This window comes from Typopeltis vanoorti, chromosome 7 (genome assembly GCF_054136105.1).
Source record: "Typopeltis vanoorti isolate ZY-2024b chromosome 7, IOZ_Tvanoo_1.0, whole genome shotgun sequence".
Taxonomy (NCBI): Eukaryota; Metazoa; Arthropoda; class Arachnida; order Uropygi; family Thelyphonidae; genus Typopeltis; species Typopeltis vanoorti.
In genome coordinates, this window is record NC_143555.1 from 9,737,533 (window position 1) to 9,755,119 (window position 17,587).

General features: G+C 35.8%; 1 protein-coding gene across 3 annotated transcripts in view; it reads right to left on the reverse strand.

Annotated features, from left to right (window-relative positions):
• Positions 1-17,587, reverse strand: part of LOC150104479 (ATP-binding cassette sub-family C member 8-like) — an 822,612-nt gene that overhangs the window by 316,864 nt on the left and 488,161 nt on the right. For all 3 annotated transcript variants that reach the window (XM_090395659.1, XM_090395657.1, XM_090395658.1), the window contains exon 20: positions 10,703-10,944. In XM_090395659.1, coding sequence (XP_090251785.1) covers positions 10,703-10,944 — 242 coding nt within the window. The remainder of the gene's footprint in view (positions 1-10,702; positions 10,945-17,587) is intronic.

The window sequence follows — 17,587 nt, forward strand, 5'->3', positions numbered from 1 at the left end:
TTGAACAGAATGGCAAGGAAAGATTAGCAAAACAAGTGTTCTCTGTAAGGTTTGCAGGAAAATGACCCAGAGGAAGACCAAAATATAGGTGGATTGATACAGTATAAAGTGCCTTAGATGATAGAAATATAAGATCTGATAATGATGTTGGAGTCTTGACAAGTAACAGACTGATTTGGAGGAAAATTGTAGATAGGAAGTTAGTAATGAGGTAAATTTTTCATGAAGGACTATCATATCCTGTACATGTCAGGAATTTGATGATGATGATGATGGAGTTGCTCATGTAGTAGTGATAATAAAAATGAAGAACTTGGACACATTTGTAACATGAAAATGATATTAAAAATGTATTCTCCCTCCTTCCCTCTCTCGCTAGTGGCCCTGTTTAATGTCAACAAGGTTCAAATCCTTAGCCAATCCAATACTACAATGCACTATTAATTTATCCCCTTTTCTTGGGTGAGATTGACATTATTATTTTTTTTTTCAATTCATAAAAATTCCTTATTAACAGAAAAATAATCATAGTTTCAAATTAAGCAATGCTCAGCTATAGAAATTCACTTATTAAAACTAAAACAATTTTTAAATAGTATAGCATTAATATTTTATATTTAGTATTATAATTAGTGCATGTACTGATATAAAATGGAGGCAATTAGCCCTTTGGTATGAGTACTTTCATGGGGCTAAAGAAATATTCATTAGAAAAGACAAGTAGTGTATGAGAGAATTTGTCAAAAATGTGGTAATTAGGTAGATACAGGAATGTGAAGTTTTGAATATAAGCAAAATTGCTAAAGAAAAATTAAATAGTTGAACAGGGCAGGGGGACGCATTCAAGAAAGAATTCCAGCATGAATGAAGTGTTAAGTGCATAACAATAACAGAGCTATGAAACAGGAAAGTGTGGAGTAGGCCAGTCTGATTGGCAAGTGGTTAATGTACATGCTCCCCCTCCCCCATGGAAAAAAGTTTCACAATCTCTAGAGTAGGGTTTCTGGATTATGTAATATATATATATTAGGGTTACGAAGTAATTTTATAAACTTGGTTATTTTACTCCTAATCCGAAGTAAGCAAACAGTTAAGTTTGGGCCTGAACGTAGTTCAAGTCTAAAGGTGGTGCAACACCAGGACAACTCATTGTAAAGGTGGGTAAAGCTCTGATCACTATTCTTAGTATTTTCCATTATGTAAAGCACATCTCACTAAGAGATGTATACTGCAATACATTATGGGTGGGGTCACTACGCAGACAAGTTTCAACCTTTTTTGAGGTATCAACTTTACCTACACAAATTGCTTACTTGGGATTAGGAATAAAATAACCAAGTTTATAAAATTACTTGGTAACCCTAATATACATTATTCCCAAGGTAAAAAACTATTTACATCTATATCTCCTCCAGAGATTCTTATTCAAAATAAAACACCTTGTTGCAACTTGTATAGGTAAAGTTGATAAGGCTCTGTATTTCTAAAACCTTAGTATTTAGGGTCTAGCTACTCACTGAGGAGACCTCAAAAAAGATTGAAACCGGTCTGGGTAGTGATCCCACCCATAATGTATTGCAGTATACATCTCTTAGTTAGATGTGCTTTACATAATGGAAAATACTAAGAATAGCGATCACAGCTTTACCCACCTTTACAATGAGTTGCCCTGGTGTTGCACCACCTTTAGACTTGAACTACGTTCAGGCGCAAACTTAACTATTTGCTTACTTGGGATTAGGAGTAAAATAACCAAGTTTATAAAATTACTTGGTAACCCTAATATATATATATATATATATATATAATAAAAAATCTTAATCTCACCCACAGGACTAATGTACTAAGGTTTCAACCTTTTGTGGGCAGGAAACACACAGAACAAACACTTTAAGTAAAAAGTTTTCATATTTGTTTTTCTTTGACAAATAGTTAATCGGATTTGGAGAGACTAGAAAACAGTTTAAGCATTAGAAAAGCTAAGATGGAGACAAAGTACAAGAGGGGAAAAATGGAAGTTGCAAAAGAACAAAACAATGAAAAAGGATATGGGGTATAGTGTGTCACAGTACGTGATCATTAAAGATTACATACCGTGACAAACTATTTTTTTGTGTATGGATATGACATATAGGGGTTTCTGTGATTAGGGATGTGCTAGACTAGTGAATAACAGAAACATGTTTTTTTGAGAGCAAACATTTGTGATATACATGCAGTCTGGCATAACAAGTGGAAGATAAGATTGTATTATCTTATCTTCCACTTTTTCTACCTGATTGCACGTAGAAGATAAGATTGTATTATCGAGAAAGAAACAAGTTATACATAATTATTTTTGGATAAAACAACCACTGCATAAAAAATGCTATGCATCCATTAGGATAAAAGTGGTAGTCAAACTAAAAACATAGATTAGAAGAATAATAAGATGAGCTATAGTGAGGAAAGTAAAACTGACTGTGAAATATAGTTCACTTTAGGAAAGAGAAATCTGATTTATTTTTTCACTATTTGGCAAGTAAATGGGTAATTGCTATTGCTGAAATGAATAAATTATAAGATATCTCTTGCAGTGTAATTAGGGTATTGGAAAGGCTAGTAAGGGGTGAGCAAATAATACATTGTAAATAGTACATAGAGGGACAAGTAAAGAGTACTTTGATCATCTAAGAGGATTGAAGTATAGCATTGTTAATGAGAGAAGTCTACGAGAAAGACTTGGATACTAATAATAGCTTGATATGATTTGATTTAATTTATTGATACATAGTTAAGAAGGGTATTAAGATCATATACTGTGCCAAACTATTTTTTGTGCTCTGAAGATTCTGGGTATAACACCTGCAAAATATAAGCAAAGAAGTACTCCCTGGAGGTGTCAAATCATAATAATAATAAAATATTAATCATTTTCTTATTATTCTTGTGTTTGTAAATTAAAACCATTAAATAAACTAATCATGCACTGCCAACACATAAGTCTTTCTACATGACTGCCTTATACTGTTACTTGGCTGGGTGGTTTAATAGCAATAATACTGTTGGCTAATGGCCAGTACACAAACACACACACACATATATATATATACCGGAATATATATTCATAAAACATTCATATACACAGTGGTATTTAAACTTACAGCCAGATGGGTGAAGAGTGGATTTGAATCCTACTGTGGACATGGTTGGTTTATGAATGTCCTTAGGTGGTACATAAATTTCATTGACCATTAGTACTCTGGATGGGCAAACCTTTAATCCATCCATAGTGCTAATATAAGCTACCAGCTTTTCATGAGTGGGATTTTGTTGTGTCCTGAATAAGCATTAAAAAGGTTTATATTAAAATATTAAGGTCACAACATTAATTCTACTCAGGCAGAGAACATGGAACGTTGGCAATAGAAAAAATAAGTTGTTTGTGAATGCAAGTCAAGATAAAGTTTAAGGAATTGTATAAAATTGTATAAAGTGTTTAAATATAATCTGTATTAAGTGTGGGCCTGATAATAGAAATCCATGTAAGCTGGCAAAATCCATTTTGAAAAACCAGCCTCTTGCACTGAAATAGTAAAGCCTGTGAGTCAGGGTTCAAGGGCCACTTTTACCGTCCTGCATTATGAAAATATTGGAAAGGGAAACCTAAGCGTCTTCCAGGAATAGGAGGCAGACACACGTGTGAGAAAATAATAGAGGGAGCTAATGAGATTGACGTGGACACACGTGACTGAGCTGGCACGTATCGCAAATATCGAGATTTTCCGAGAGGAGAAAATTAAACAAAAAGGCCTTGCATGAAGATTCGAGATCTTTCTTTTTCCTGGATTCCTGATCTCGGAGTGGTCCTGCTCGTTGTAGGAGGGAAGTCCCTGGCCAGTCGCAGAAGGCACTTAGTTTGTCCGTTGTAGTGTTCGTATTGGGCCAAGCTATGTCCGTGTTCTAGGATAGCTGTGATGTTGTCGTACGACGGAGGGACTAAATTGAGCCGTCCATTCAAGGCAACGTTACCGTGCCACCTCCCATGTTTCCCTTGGAGATTCTACTCGCACAGATCTACGGAAGATATCCTCCAAAACGACTACATTTGAAGGCCTTGATGATTAGACAAGGCGGGAACAAGTTTCAAGATTTCAAGGACAGAAATGGTAATGTAGACTTTTGAAATACTAATTCCAGTTGTAAGAAGATAGTGAATTTCCTGTGCAAACGTTTAAATTGGACTGAATTTAAAGAACTGTAAGAGTAGCCTACAACCAGATACGTGTCCGAGACAGTGTTAAGAATTGTTTGCCTAAGAGGCCGAACAGATACAAGATTATGTTAAACTAAAAGTGTAATTGTGCTGATGTGTTCACTGATAGCCACATGTATCCGAATGGCTAAATGATAATCTATGAATTGTATTTTATGATTGTATTTAAAGTTATTAAGATTTAGTATGTGTGATAAGTACAAGTTAATTAGAGCTTTTGATCTGAGTTGAGTGCAACCATATTATCCTGTTTTGAAATGTATTATAGTGTATCACCTTAAAGTTCATCAGCAGGCGCATTGACAAGCACGCGATATCGCGTGACATGAGTTCTCACCTGTCGGCCGATCACGCGTTATCGCGTGGACGTCGCTAACTAAATAAAAAAATAAAAAAAATTTGGCCACCACACGAAATTCCAATTTTCAGCTTGGCAATGAAAGTGTTAAATTGTTTCATTCATGTACTTGCCTGATCTGCCTATATATGAATTCAAAACTACCGCTCATAAAATTAACACCGAACCAAGCGGGATAAACCCATGAATACTAATGCCATAAGTAAGCTGCAACTGTGAGAAAGAAAAGGACAAGCGGGGGGGGGGGGGAGATAAATTTATGCTTGATCAAATAATCATTAACTCTCTAAAGCGGTCACCCTGAACAAGAATCCTTTCTACCTAGGTATTAGCTGGCGCAGCATAAATATAAATGTGTCAATACTTATAGGGTGAACTTCTTCAGATTGTTTGTTTAGGACACAGAGAGGCCAATAGGACTGCAAAGCACTGAAGGTGAGAATATTTGATTGTACAGTTTAAATTATAAGGGATAAATATGTATAAGTAAGGTATAGTGTTAGACGAGTTTTGAATTTAAGAAAGATAGAATGCTGGATTAGTTAAGAAAGGGTAGATAAAAGGTAAACAACTTATTAAGTAAAGAAATAGCAAACAAGATAAGAAAAGGGCAATAACATAAATGACGGAGTCGAGAGGATAGTAAAGAGAAAGGATAAGAAAAAGTCACAACATAAATGGCGCAGCTGGTAGGATAAAAGAAAGATATAAAACAATAGAAGTTAATCTAAACAATTAGAGTACAAACGTATTATAACAAATAAGTAGAGATATAAATAATATAAGGAAAAGAACCATAACATAAATGGTGCAGTCGACAGGATGTGATTCTATCCCGAAAACTAGCAATAGATCAATCACAGTGAGTTGGTTTTTGAATTCATATCAGGCAGGAATTAATATAGTAATTAGAATATTTAATAACAATTTAGTGTGAGCCAAAGTACCAACATGTCTCTGCCTACAAATTCCAACATGAATAATGAGAAATTTTTTCGATCTATAAATCCCGCATAGGTATTTCCACAATATTCTGGGGAAGACACTGATGATGTGGTATCCTTCTTCGAATATATTGAAGAATTAAGAAAGCTTACCCGTTGGAGTGATTTATTATTACGTAGTAAATTAGTGGGAAAGGCCAGAACATATCTTCATTCATCACCGACCCTAAAAGAAACACTGGACTACAATAGGTTTAAAGAAATCTTAATTTCACAATTTTCGAAATGCAAAAATGTAGGGCCAAATTTATGGAAACTCCAAAAGATGGTACAAGGAGATAGAGAGAGCGTATCTGAATTTCACGACAGGATACTCACTCTCTCAAATACCTTGAACGTCCTAGGTGAAGACAGACACCACCTTGAATGGACGATCTTCCAACACTTTAGAATGGGCCTGAAGAAGGAATTAAGAGAAACAGCCTTTGGAAAAGAGATAACAAGTCTAAAGGAGTGTTATGCTGCTGTAAGGGAAAGAGAGGAACTGATAGGAGATATATGTCCACAGTCAGCACTGGATCCCTCCACATGATTCATGAAAAAAGGGATAACATTAGGGATCCTTGAATCGGAAATGAAAATCATGAAAAGAAAGAGACAGAAGACACAAAAAGGAAGTGACGAAAATAAGACACAAGCAATTTGTCAAGCTACTGCTAGCAGTCCCAACCTTAGCAAAGTTCGCCAGTTAGTTAAACATGAAGTGGATAAACTTCATTAACCCATGATGGAACGCCTTGACAGTGTAATTGGTCAACTAATGACAAACTCCACAAAAAAAAAGAAAACTGCTTCACTAAAGATGAGAGAACAACGGAGATGATTCATAGAGAAGTAGAGAAACTTCAGAAGCCTCTGTCAGATAAATTGGACTATATAATGGAAAAGTTGGCAGAACTGTCCAATCGAGAAAACTTGCACAATCCTTTGTTCTTGGACGGAGATCGTGACATGAGTAATCGCACGGAGCCCCCAAGGTGCTATAGGTGCAGCAACTGGGGCACGTTGCTCGAAATTGTTATGTCAAGCAGAGTAACCCAAGGAAGGAGTATCTGAATATAGGGCTCACATATACATCAGAGAGACCTGGAAAAAAGATCAAGAGGGTCAGACATTATTCCCTGGTAACTATGTAGAAGGCCAAATCTGTAATAAGAGATTTAAGGCATTGGTGGACACAGGATCCCAGGTGTCTTTCATCTCAGAAAGCCTGTTGAGAGAGCTGGAATCCCATGCACAGGGAAAAGAGAAATACCTGAAAGAATCCATAAGGCTAATTGGGATATCCTCAGTGGTAGTACATGTGAACAGTACTATAAGGGTGAAGGTATGGCTGCCCAAGTTTAATATGTATGCCTGGCACCAATTTCTAGTATTGCCTAGAAATTCTCCCCCACACCCAAGGTTGATACCGGGAAATGACTTTTTGGAGAAGTATGAATTCACTTGCGATTATAGCAATAGGGAAATGAGTTTTATGGGTAGGAAAAGAAAAGTAAGAAAAACAAACAAGAAAAGATCACAAAGCGAAAGTGCAAGAAAACCCCTTGTAGGATGGGAATCAAAAAGGGCAAGAGAAAGAAAACACTCTGATGAGGACCCTAAAGCCGTTGCATATGGGGCATCTACATCAACTGTAGCTGCCTATTCAAAGAATTCTAAAAACCCTAGCAAAATAGACAAATTAGTACACGATAACAGAAGGGTTGCCACAGAATGCATAAGGAAAGGAAGAATGAGGTCTGAGATAGTAAACTGTGAAGATGTAAAACACTCCCAATCAAGTTTCCTCAAAAAGAGAAAACTAAGTACAAAAGAAAATGGGGGAAAAAGAAAAAAAAGGAGCGAGGAACAAATGATTCATAAATGTTCAGAATCCAAGAAGGAGAAAGTCAAAAATGCTGTGCAGAGCATCTCCATCAGATAAAAAACAAAACAAAAGGAGGGGAGAAATAAGAAACAAGAAGTACGGCGGTGTAAAAGAAAAAAAAAAGTTTAGTAAAAAAAATTTTTTTAGAAAATTTTTTTTACTAATAGCCTATGTTGTGTCCTGAATAAGCATTAAAAAGGTTTATATTAAAATATTCAAGTCACAACATTAATTCTACTCAGGCAGAGAACATGGAACGTTGGCAATAGAAAAAATAAGTTGTTTGTGAATACAAGTCAAGATAAAGTTTAAGGAATTGTATAAAATTGTATAAAGTGTTTAAATATAATCTGTATTAAGTGTGGGCCTGATAATAGAAATCCATGTAAGCTGGCAAAATCCATTTTGAAAAACCAGCCTCTTGCACTGAAATAGTAAAGCCTGTGAGTCAGGGTTCAAGGGTCACTTTTACCATCCTGCATTATGAAAGTATTGGAAAGGGAAACCTAAGCGTCTTCCAGGAATAGGAGGCAGACACACGTACGAGAAAATAATAGAGGGAGCTAATGAGATTGACGTGGACACACGTGACTGAGCTGGCACGTATCGCAAATATCGAGATTTTCCGAGAGGAGAAAATTAAACAAAAAGGCCTTGCATGAAGATTCGAGATCTTTTTTCTTCCTGGATTCCTGATCTCTCGGAGTGGTCCTGCCCGTCGTAGGAGGGAAGTCCCTGGCCAGTCGCGGAAGGGACTTAGTTCGTCTGTCATAGCGTTCGTATTGGGCCAAGCTATGTCCGTGCTCTAGGATAGCTGTGATGTTGTCGTACGACGGAGGGATTATTTGAGCAGTCCATTCAAGGAGACGTTACCGTGCCACCTCTCACGTTTCCCTTGGAGATTCTACTCGCACAGATCTATTGAAGATATCCTCCAAAGCGACTACATTTGAAGGCCTTGATGATTAGACAAGGCGGGAACAAGTTTTAAGAGTTCAAGGACAGAAATGGTAATGTAGACTTTTGAAATACTAATTCCAGTTGTAAGAAGAGAGTGAATTTCCTGTGTGAACGTTTAAATTGGACTGAACTTAAAGAACTGTAAGAGTAGCCTACAACTAGATACGTGTCCAAGACAGTGTTAAGAATTGTTTGCCTAAGAGGACGAATAGATACAAGATTATGTTAAACTAAAAGTGTAATTGTGCTGATGTGTTCACTGATAGCCACGTGTATCCGAATGGCTTAATGATATGAATTTTAAATTCATATCATTATTTTTATCATAGAAAAAATCTATGAATTTTTACTTTATGATCGTATTTAAGGTTATTAAGATTTAGTATGTGTGATAAGCCCAAGTTAATTAGAGCTTTTGATCAGAATTGAGTGCAACCATATTATCTTGTTTTGAAATGTATTATAGTGTATCACCTTAAATCTCATTAAATTGTTTCATTCATGTACTTGCCTGATCTGCCTATGTTATATGAATTCAAAACTACCGCTCATAAAAATAACAACGAACCAAGCGGGATAAACCCATTAATACTAATGCAATAAGTAAGCCGCGATTGTAAGAAAGAAAAGGGCAAGAGGGGGGGGATAAATTTATGCTTGATCAAATAATCATTAACTCTCTAAAGGGGTCACCCTGAACAAGAATCCTTTCTACCTAGGTATTAGCTGGCGCAGCATAAATATAAATGTGTTAATACTTATAGGGTGAACTTCTTCAGATTGTTTGATTAGGACATAGAGAGGCCAATAGGACTGTAAAGCACTGAAGGAGAGAATATCTGATTATAGAGTTTAAATTATAAGGGATAATTATGTATAAGTAAGGTACAGCTCTTTGCTTTATGCAGATGATGTTATACTTCTAAATAAATCCGCTACAAGTCTGCAAGATTCTCTGACTAAATTGAATAGCTGTTGTAATAGATATGGTATGAAGGTCAGCAATAAAAAGACAAAGACAATGAAAATAGGCAGAATCATTGAAAATGTCAACTGTGTTGTGAATGGAGAACCTGTGGAACAAGTAAAACATTTCAGCTACTTAGGCACAATTTTTACTGAAGATGGTAAACTAAATATAGAAATAGACAACAGAATCAGCAAAGCTGGTATGGCGGGAAGTCAATTGAATAAATTCATATGGAATAAGAAAGAAATTAGTAGGAACACTAAATTAGCTGTATATATACAAGACAGTGTTCAAACCAATTTTAACTTATGGATCTGAGAGCTGGGTCAGAAGTAAAACACTTGACCAAAGACTAGAGACCGCAGATATGAGAGTCTTGAGAAAGATTAGAGGCGTGAACAGATGGCATCAATGGCAATATCATATTAAAAATTAGGATATTAGGAAAGAACTTGACATTGTCAGCATCCAGGAATGCGTTAGCAGAGCTAATCTCAGATGGTATGGTCACTTAAATAGAATGGGAGAGGAAAGATTAGCAAAACAAGTGTTCTCTGCCAGATTGGCAGGAAAACGACCCAGAGGAAGACCAAGATATAGGTGGATTGATACGGTACAAAGTGTCTTAGACGATAGAAATATAAGATCTGATAATGTTGGAGTTTTGACAAGTAACAGACTGATTTGGAGGAAAATTGTAGATAGGACGTTAGTAATGATGTAATTTTCATGTAGTACTGTCATATCCTGTACACCCCTTGAGGGTACATGGCAGGAATTTGATGATGATGAAGTAAGGTACAGTGTTAGACGAGCTTTGAATTTAAGAAAGATAGAATACTGGATTAGTTAAGAAAGGGTAGATAAAAGGTAAACAACTTATTAAGTAAAGAAATAGCAAACAAGATAAGAAAATTTATGTTATTGTTCTTTCTAGAACAATAACATAAATGACGGAGTCGAGAGGATAGTAAAGATAAAGGATAAGAAAAAGTCACAACATAAATGGCGCAGCCAGTAGGATAAAAGAAAGATATAAAACAATAGATGTTAATCTAAATGATTAGAGTACAAACGTATTATAACAAATAAGTAGAGATATAAATAATATAAGGAAAAGAACCATAACAGATTTACAATAAAAATCGCCTGGATCATCTATGACTATGCTATTGATGATCGAAGTGATTATATTTAAAATATTAAGAATATTTGTTATGTGACCTGTATTCTGGATAAACCAAAATGTTTATTGTAATTAATTAAATTTAAATAATTTCCTTACAATGTTAGATGTTTCATTTAAATGATGTGATGTTTCAGACCAATCTGAAAGCCAGAAGTCCGTCCCCACACGAACAGCTTGTGTTGCGATGATCAGAAGCACCACTAAAACTGCTAAAGAGACATTACAAGACTTTATGTAGGTTAAATATACTTGTTTTGATATTTTCCCCCTTTCTCTTTCTTCTTCCTGGACAAGCTTTCCAGCTTTTTGATTTATCTTAGTATTTGTGAAAGTCATGTCTGTAAAATAATAAAAAAAAAAAGACAGAATTATGAATTTTAATCATTATGTTATAATATTTTATGTATTATATGTTTTAAATAATATATTATTATATTATAACATATATTATATTCAGTGGAAGTGACACTTGCATCCTCTGCACTATGCCACCCAAAGAAAGAAAGAAAGACTTATGTTCAAGTCTAGTCGCCGACTAGAGGAACTTTTTCTAAGCCTTTCGTGGACTGTTTCCCAAGTTAGTCGATTTCTGGCATGGGAAAGAGTGTTTTTTCTCCAAGAATTCTGGGTTTTTCGTCCCTTAAACTGAAGAAAATTGGCCAGAGTACCCACACCATTTCAGACAATAATATATACAGTTAGGGTACCATGATTCTATTCATTGGTTCCCACTTATAATTAGTGATAGTCTTGGTCACCTATCTCTGATTGGCAAGTAGTGGAGATTGAACTGTTCACTCAGTCTCCAAAAATTAGATAGGGCTAAAACAGCTTGCCTACTTCCTATAAGGGAATAAAAGGCATTAGTTGATACCTGATTTTGATATTATTATAATTTTAATTATTAATCAATTTAAGATTTAATAACAGAAAGAATTATAATAAGAGATGCCACCTATAGGGACATACATTGGAGGGAGTGCATAGTAAGATGGAAGCAAAATTTAGAGCTACTAATGGGTCATTACCTGAAACAACATGTTATACAGGTGACCAGGGGTTTGAGAGTGCTGGATCTGGTAGCAGCATCAGAAGATATATTCATAACTAAAGTAAACATACTTTGGCTCTGATTGGGGAGAGTTACCATGCAGTCTTGTTGTTCTGAGAGGTTGCTAAACTTGTGGAATTCTCTGTCAAGGAATGCTTTATGTTAAACTATAAAGCTAGTAATTATAAAATACTTAGGAGTCATTGTGGAGCAGTGCCATGGCTTGAGAAGACACAAGGAGAGAATGTCAGTCTTGCATGGGAAGTGGGCAGGGATCGTTTGAGAGAAACAGTATTCAACAGCATACCCACAATCTGGAGGATAAACTAAGTAGAGGTTAACTGGATGAGTAGGAATATAAAGCAGAAAATGCTAAAAAAAAAAAAGAAGAAAAAAAAAGAAAATATTGTGGAGGGAATATAAAGAAAAAGGTGATTAGCATACTCATGAGCAGTACAAAGAGCAAGCAAAAAGGTTGACTAGTGTGGTAAGAAAGGCCAAATCAAATTATGACAGAAAATTAGCCAAGCACGCTAAAGTAAACCCAAAAGAATTTTTTCGTTATGTAGAAAGAGGAAAAATGACTATAGTAGGATGACTTTAATTAATGCTGATGGTAGAAAGGTGGCAGAGGCAAAAGAAATAACTAAAATATATCACTGTGAATACAGCAGTGGGACTGGATGGTATGTCAGCCAATGCACTACATGAATGTGCAAGAGAATTGACATTATCGCTAATGAAGTTGTTAAATCAAAGTCTCAGCTCTGGCATGGTTCTAGGGGAGTGGAAAGAGGATAAGATACCCTCTTTCCAACTTTACATAAAGTTGGCTCCAAGATAAAAGTAGCAAACTACAGATGAATTTGAAAAAGATCATATAGCAGGCAGCATGGCTTATAAATTTAGATCCTGTCTTAGTAATTTATTCATATAAGTGACAGTGGAAATGGATAAAGGAAATGGCTACACCATGATACTGTTGGACTTTGCAAAGGCATTTGACAGAATACCACATGGAAAACTATCAGAAACGTGAAGTTTTAAAAGAGGTAAACCGTGAGTAGACATATCGGTACACAATAAATAACGGAAAAAACTCACGTAGAAAGATTATTTATTAGTATAATTTTCGCCTGTGTGTCACATCTCTGTGACACACAGGCGAAAATTATACTAATAAATAATCTTTCTACGTGAGTTTTTTCCGTTATTTATTGTGTACTGATATTAGAAACGTTGGAGTAAATCAAAATGGATATGAAAATAGCATGGATGGGGAGGGGCTAATAGACAGAGATCTTGGTGACACCAGAGTAATAGTGGACTGTATTCTAGGAGAATGAGGGTGACTAGTGGATTACTTCAGGGTTCTGTACTTGAGCCACTATGCTTTAATTTGTTATATCAATGATAATAGGGAAAGATATACGTGGGACAGTCAGTTCTTTGCTGCTGATGGAGTTGGTAAGCTGGAGGGATCGGAAAGTGGTCGAGAGGATTCAGAGACAAGTGCTACCTATGAGAATAAGTTGAGGGTGTATGGATTACAAAGTTTAGTTGATAGGCAGAAAAGCGGGGACATGATAAAAACTTATACAATATTAAAAGGGTTTAATAAATTTAGTTTAATCCTTTATCCAAGTGTAAGCAAACAAAGTTTGTGCCTGAAGAATCTTCAGGACTGAGGCAACTCATGGTAAAGGTGGACTAAGCTCTCATCACTTGTCTTAGTATCTCCCATAATTAAAGGGGTTTTATAAAATTGACACAAAGGATTTTCAATATATTTTCAATATATGACAAATAGAGAACTAAGGGTCATCCATTTAATTGTGTAAGAGTGTGGTTTGTAAGGGTGTGCAGATTAGATTTTTTCCATGGAGAGTGGTGAATGAGTAGAATGGACTGCCAGAATTAGTTGTAAGCGCCCTGACAGTAAACAACTTTAAGGAGAGGTATGATAGGTTAAGTGTGAGTAAACATTAGTGGGGGTCTCCTACGATGCGTCTCTGGACTACATGGAGATACTGTATAATAGTAGTAAAAATAACAATTGTTGAATGTGAAAAATTACATAACCAACAAAATTATCCAATATTGTGGGATCTTTGACTCTATTTTTTTTTTTTTATAGTAAGAGTCAAACTGCACTCGTTAAACGTAATTTAAGGACTGTCCGACCACAGATGTGAGATCCCTCAACACTTCTGCGCATGGAAAAAGGTGAAACCATTCCGATAATAGGGTAATTAATGTGTTTCATGGGATGAGTGTTTATTATTATACGTCGGAAAATTAGTTTATCTTTTATGAAAATTCTAGTTTTTAAACTGGTAACTATTTTGCTTGTACAACAGTTGGAAAATTTTGCATATAAAGCATGTGATTTTGCATATTGGTGATGAATTTGTATATTGCCTTATTACTTTCTCCTCATCAACATGGACTCTTCTTGGCACTGTGCCAGCCAGGGTTCTCGCATCTGTGGTCGGACAGTACCTATGCATATGTTTAATTACTTTTAATAAGTGAGGTAAGGCATGCATTACAAGACATGCATTAAATAAAATTTTTGACTTTTTGATGTTTTTCTAGAAGATGCAGAAGTCTCTTCCACTTTGTCAGTTTCAAACAAAACACAATTTCAATGAGATATTCAGTGATTATGGATATACCTAGTGCTTTTATAAATGTCATCAGAAATGCAAGTCGTACTTCAGCAAATAACACACAGAAAAGAAAGAAATAATTAAACACTGAAAAAAAAAATATCATAAAACAAAACTTGCACAGTTGACAGGATTAGTTTTCTTCCTTTTTATTTCCCATTTTAAGTGTTATTTCTTGTTATTCTCATTTTCTTTCTAGAACACTAATTGCCTTCACAACTACTTAGGTAAGAAATAAATTATTTAGAAGAAATGAAGGGAAGATAAAGTTCTCAATATCTTAATAAGATTTAAGATCTTAATAAATTATTTAAAAGAAATGGAGGGAAGATAAAGATCTTCCTTCCATTTATTCTAAATAATTCACTTCTTACTGTAAGCATCAGGGGGGCAGAGTCCCCCTAGTGTGTGTGTGTGTGTGTGTGTGTGTGTGTGTGTGTGTGTGTGTGTGTGTGTGTGTGTGTGTGTGTGTGTAAGAAACCAAATAAATAATTGCTTTCTTCATACAGCTTTTAACTTTAATGAAAATCGGATTATGGGGTGTAAAAATGTGGACAGAGACATATAGACACTGACAAAAATTATAATTTGGACTCAGAAAATCTCATCATAATCCGACCTACACACAAGCAAATGAAAGAGAAGGGTACGTATGCAATCTAATCACGTGTAGATAACACTTCATAATCCTGAATATCGATAATACATTTTACATAGCTTTAAAAATAACTTACCGCATTTACTCGATTATAACTCGCACCCCAATTTTACTTTATGGAAAAAGAAATTTAAAAGTTTCGTGTATACCTCGCACAGGAAAAAAAAAAAATTTAAACAGGTCGTTTTATTATATCACTGAATAAGGTTCAGAGACATCTGCAGTCTGTGTAATATATTTCTCAACAAATAGTGCAATTAGAGACAACTGGGATAAAAATGGCACTAACTAATGAATCACATGTTCCCTTCCCACAGAAACTATGCTATTTAGACTCAAGCAAAACCATATGTTGCACCGGCAAACACGGTATCTAACTAAAACCTAGATGTGCGGGAGACTGTCCCCCCAGCTCAAACCAAGACAGTAATAAAAATAAACAGAAAGGGTTGAAATTCGTAAACATGTTAAAACTAAGAGATATATAGTGAATATTTTTATGGCAGTTTCAGATATTGAATTTGGTTGAAGGGAATTAGCATCTCAATTCAAAAATTGTCTGAGATGCTGGACTGGCAGACCATGCTTTGGACACTTCTTCCACCCATTCACACAGGATTCAATGGAAGAAAAAGAATATGCTTTACATTATTTTGCATTGCATAAACATTTTTCAGCCATGACTATTAAGCATCCTCCTAACTTGAACAAGTATGGTTGCATTAATTTGCCAAAAATTTGGGAGACTCTTATCTTAAGGTCAACTATAGTTCGCCCACCATTTGTAGGTCCCTGCTTCGCGTCTTTCCAAGAATAGTCGATTCATGCTGAAGGGGAGAAAGAAATGAAGGACATCCGAATTGGTCGCCAACATGCGAAATCATGTGCTTTATAGGTAAAATTTTCCAACTGTTATACAAGCAACATAGTTAACTACAATAATCATAAAAGAGAAGTTAATTTTCCGACCAGTAATAATAACCAACTCATTCCACAATGCGAACTGATTGCTCTATTATCGGAATGGATTCTCCTTTTTCTGAGATGTGCAGAAGTGTTGAACAATCTCTAATCGGTGGGCGAACTATACTACATAGCTGAAATACTTATTACAACATTAACAGGTACCAAAATAGGACTTTAGGACTTTGTGTGTTACAGTTTGAATTGTTTCACTTACTCACTATCGCATGTTAATCGAAACATGTAATGTGCTCTGAAGATGCTGGTTTAAAATGGACAAGATTAGGAGATTGCTTGGATCAGTGCAATGGCATGTAAAACTGCAAGGGCTGGATGTCAATAGAGCATGGGAAGTGGTCAAGGAGCATTTACAAGAGGTTATGGCTGATTGTATACCTAGGGTCTGAATAGTAAAACAAGTAGGGGTTAAATGGATGAATAACACCATTAAGATTGAGCTGCAAAAAAAGAAACAACTGCAGAGTGAATTTAAAGAGAAAGGTGACCCGCAGGCACATGAACGGCATAAAGTGCAGGCCAGAAGGGTAACGAGTGTGGTAAAAAAAGCAAAAGCAGATTATGAAAGGAAACTAGCTATGCAAACTAAAGAGAATCCCAAACAGTTCTTTCAATATGCTGCAAGCAAAAAAAAAACTGTACACGGAAGAATGATTTTAAGGAATGACGATGGTAAGGAGGTCACTGAATCAGTCGATATAGTGGAATTACTGAGCGAGCATTTTGCAAGAGTATATCATCCAGGTGGTGACATTGAAAAAATGAAGGAACCATTAGTTTATATGGGAATTGTGATGAATGAAGTGGAGGTGAATAGTCAATTATAGAACCTTAATGTGAATACATTTGTGGAATTGGATGGTATACCAGCACGGGTCTTACGTGAAGTGGCTAAAGAATTGTCAGTGCCCTTGACCATGTTGTTTAATCTGAGTCTCGGATCTGGTTTAGTCCCGAAAGTGTGGAAAGAGGGAAAAATAGTTCCACTGCATAAAAGAGGATCCAAGACTACTGTTGCAAATTACCGACCGATCAGCAGTCATTGTCAAGGTCTTGGAGAATGTAGTCAAGGGAAAAATACAGGAATGGATTGATGAAAATGAGATACTGCATGGCTTTGTGAAAGGTAGATCATGCCTCAGTAACTTGCTCAAGTTTTATAACGCAGTGATGGCTGAACTGGATAAGGGTAATTGGTTTACAGTGATACTGCTGGACCTGGCTAAGCCATTTGACAGGATACCACATGGAATTCTAATCCATAAACTACAACATATGGGAATGGATATAGGGTTGGTGAGATGGATAGGTGGGTGATTGATGGAGAGATATCACAGAGTAGTTTATTCAGGAGTAGAGTCCAAAAGACGGCCTGTGACTAGTGGTGTGCCACAGGGTTCTGTTCTTGGACCACTGCTGTTTAATTTGTTCATTAACGATATAGGGAAGGATCTAAGAGGAACAGTTCATTTGTTTGCTGATGATGCAAAGTTAGGTAGGGCAATGGTGAATGCAGAAGATGTCAAAATCTTGCAGGAAGACTTGGATAGATTGGAGTTCTGGGCTAAGGAGAATTGGATGTCAATTCAATGTGACAAAAGGTAAGGTTATGCATTTTG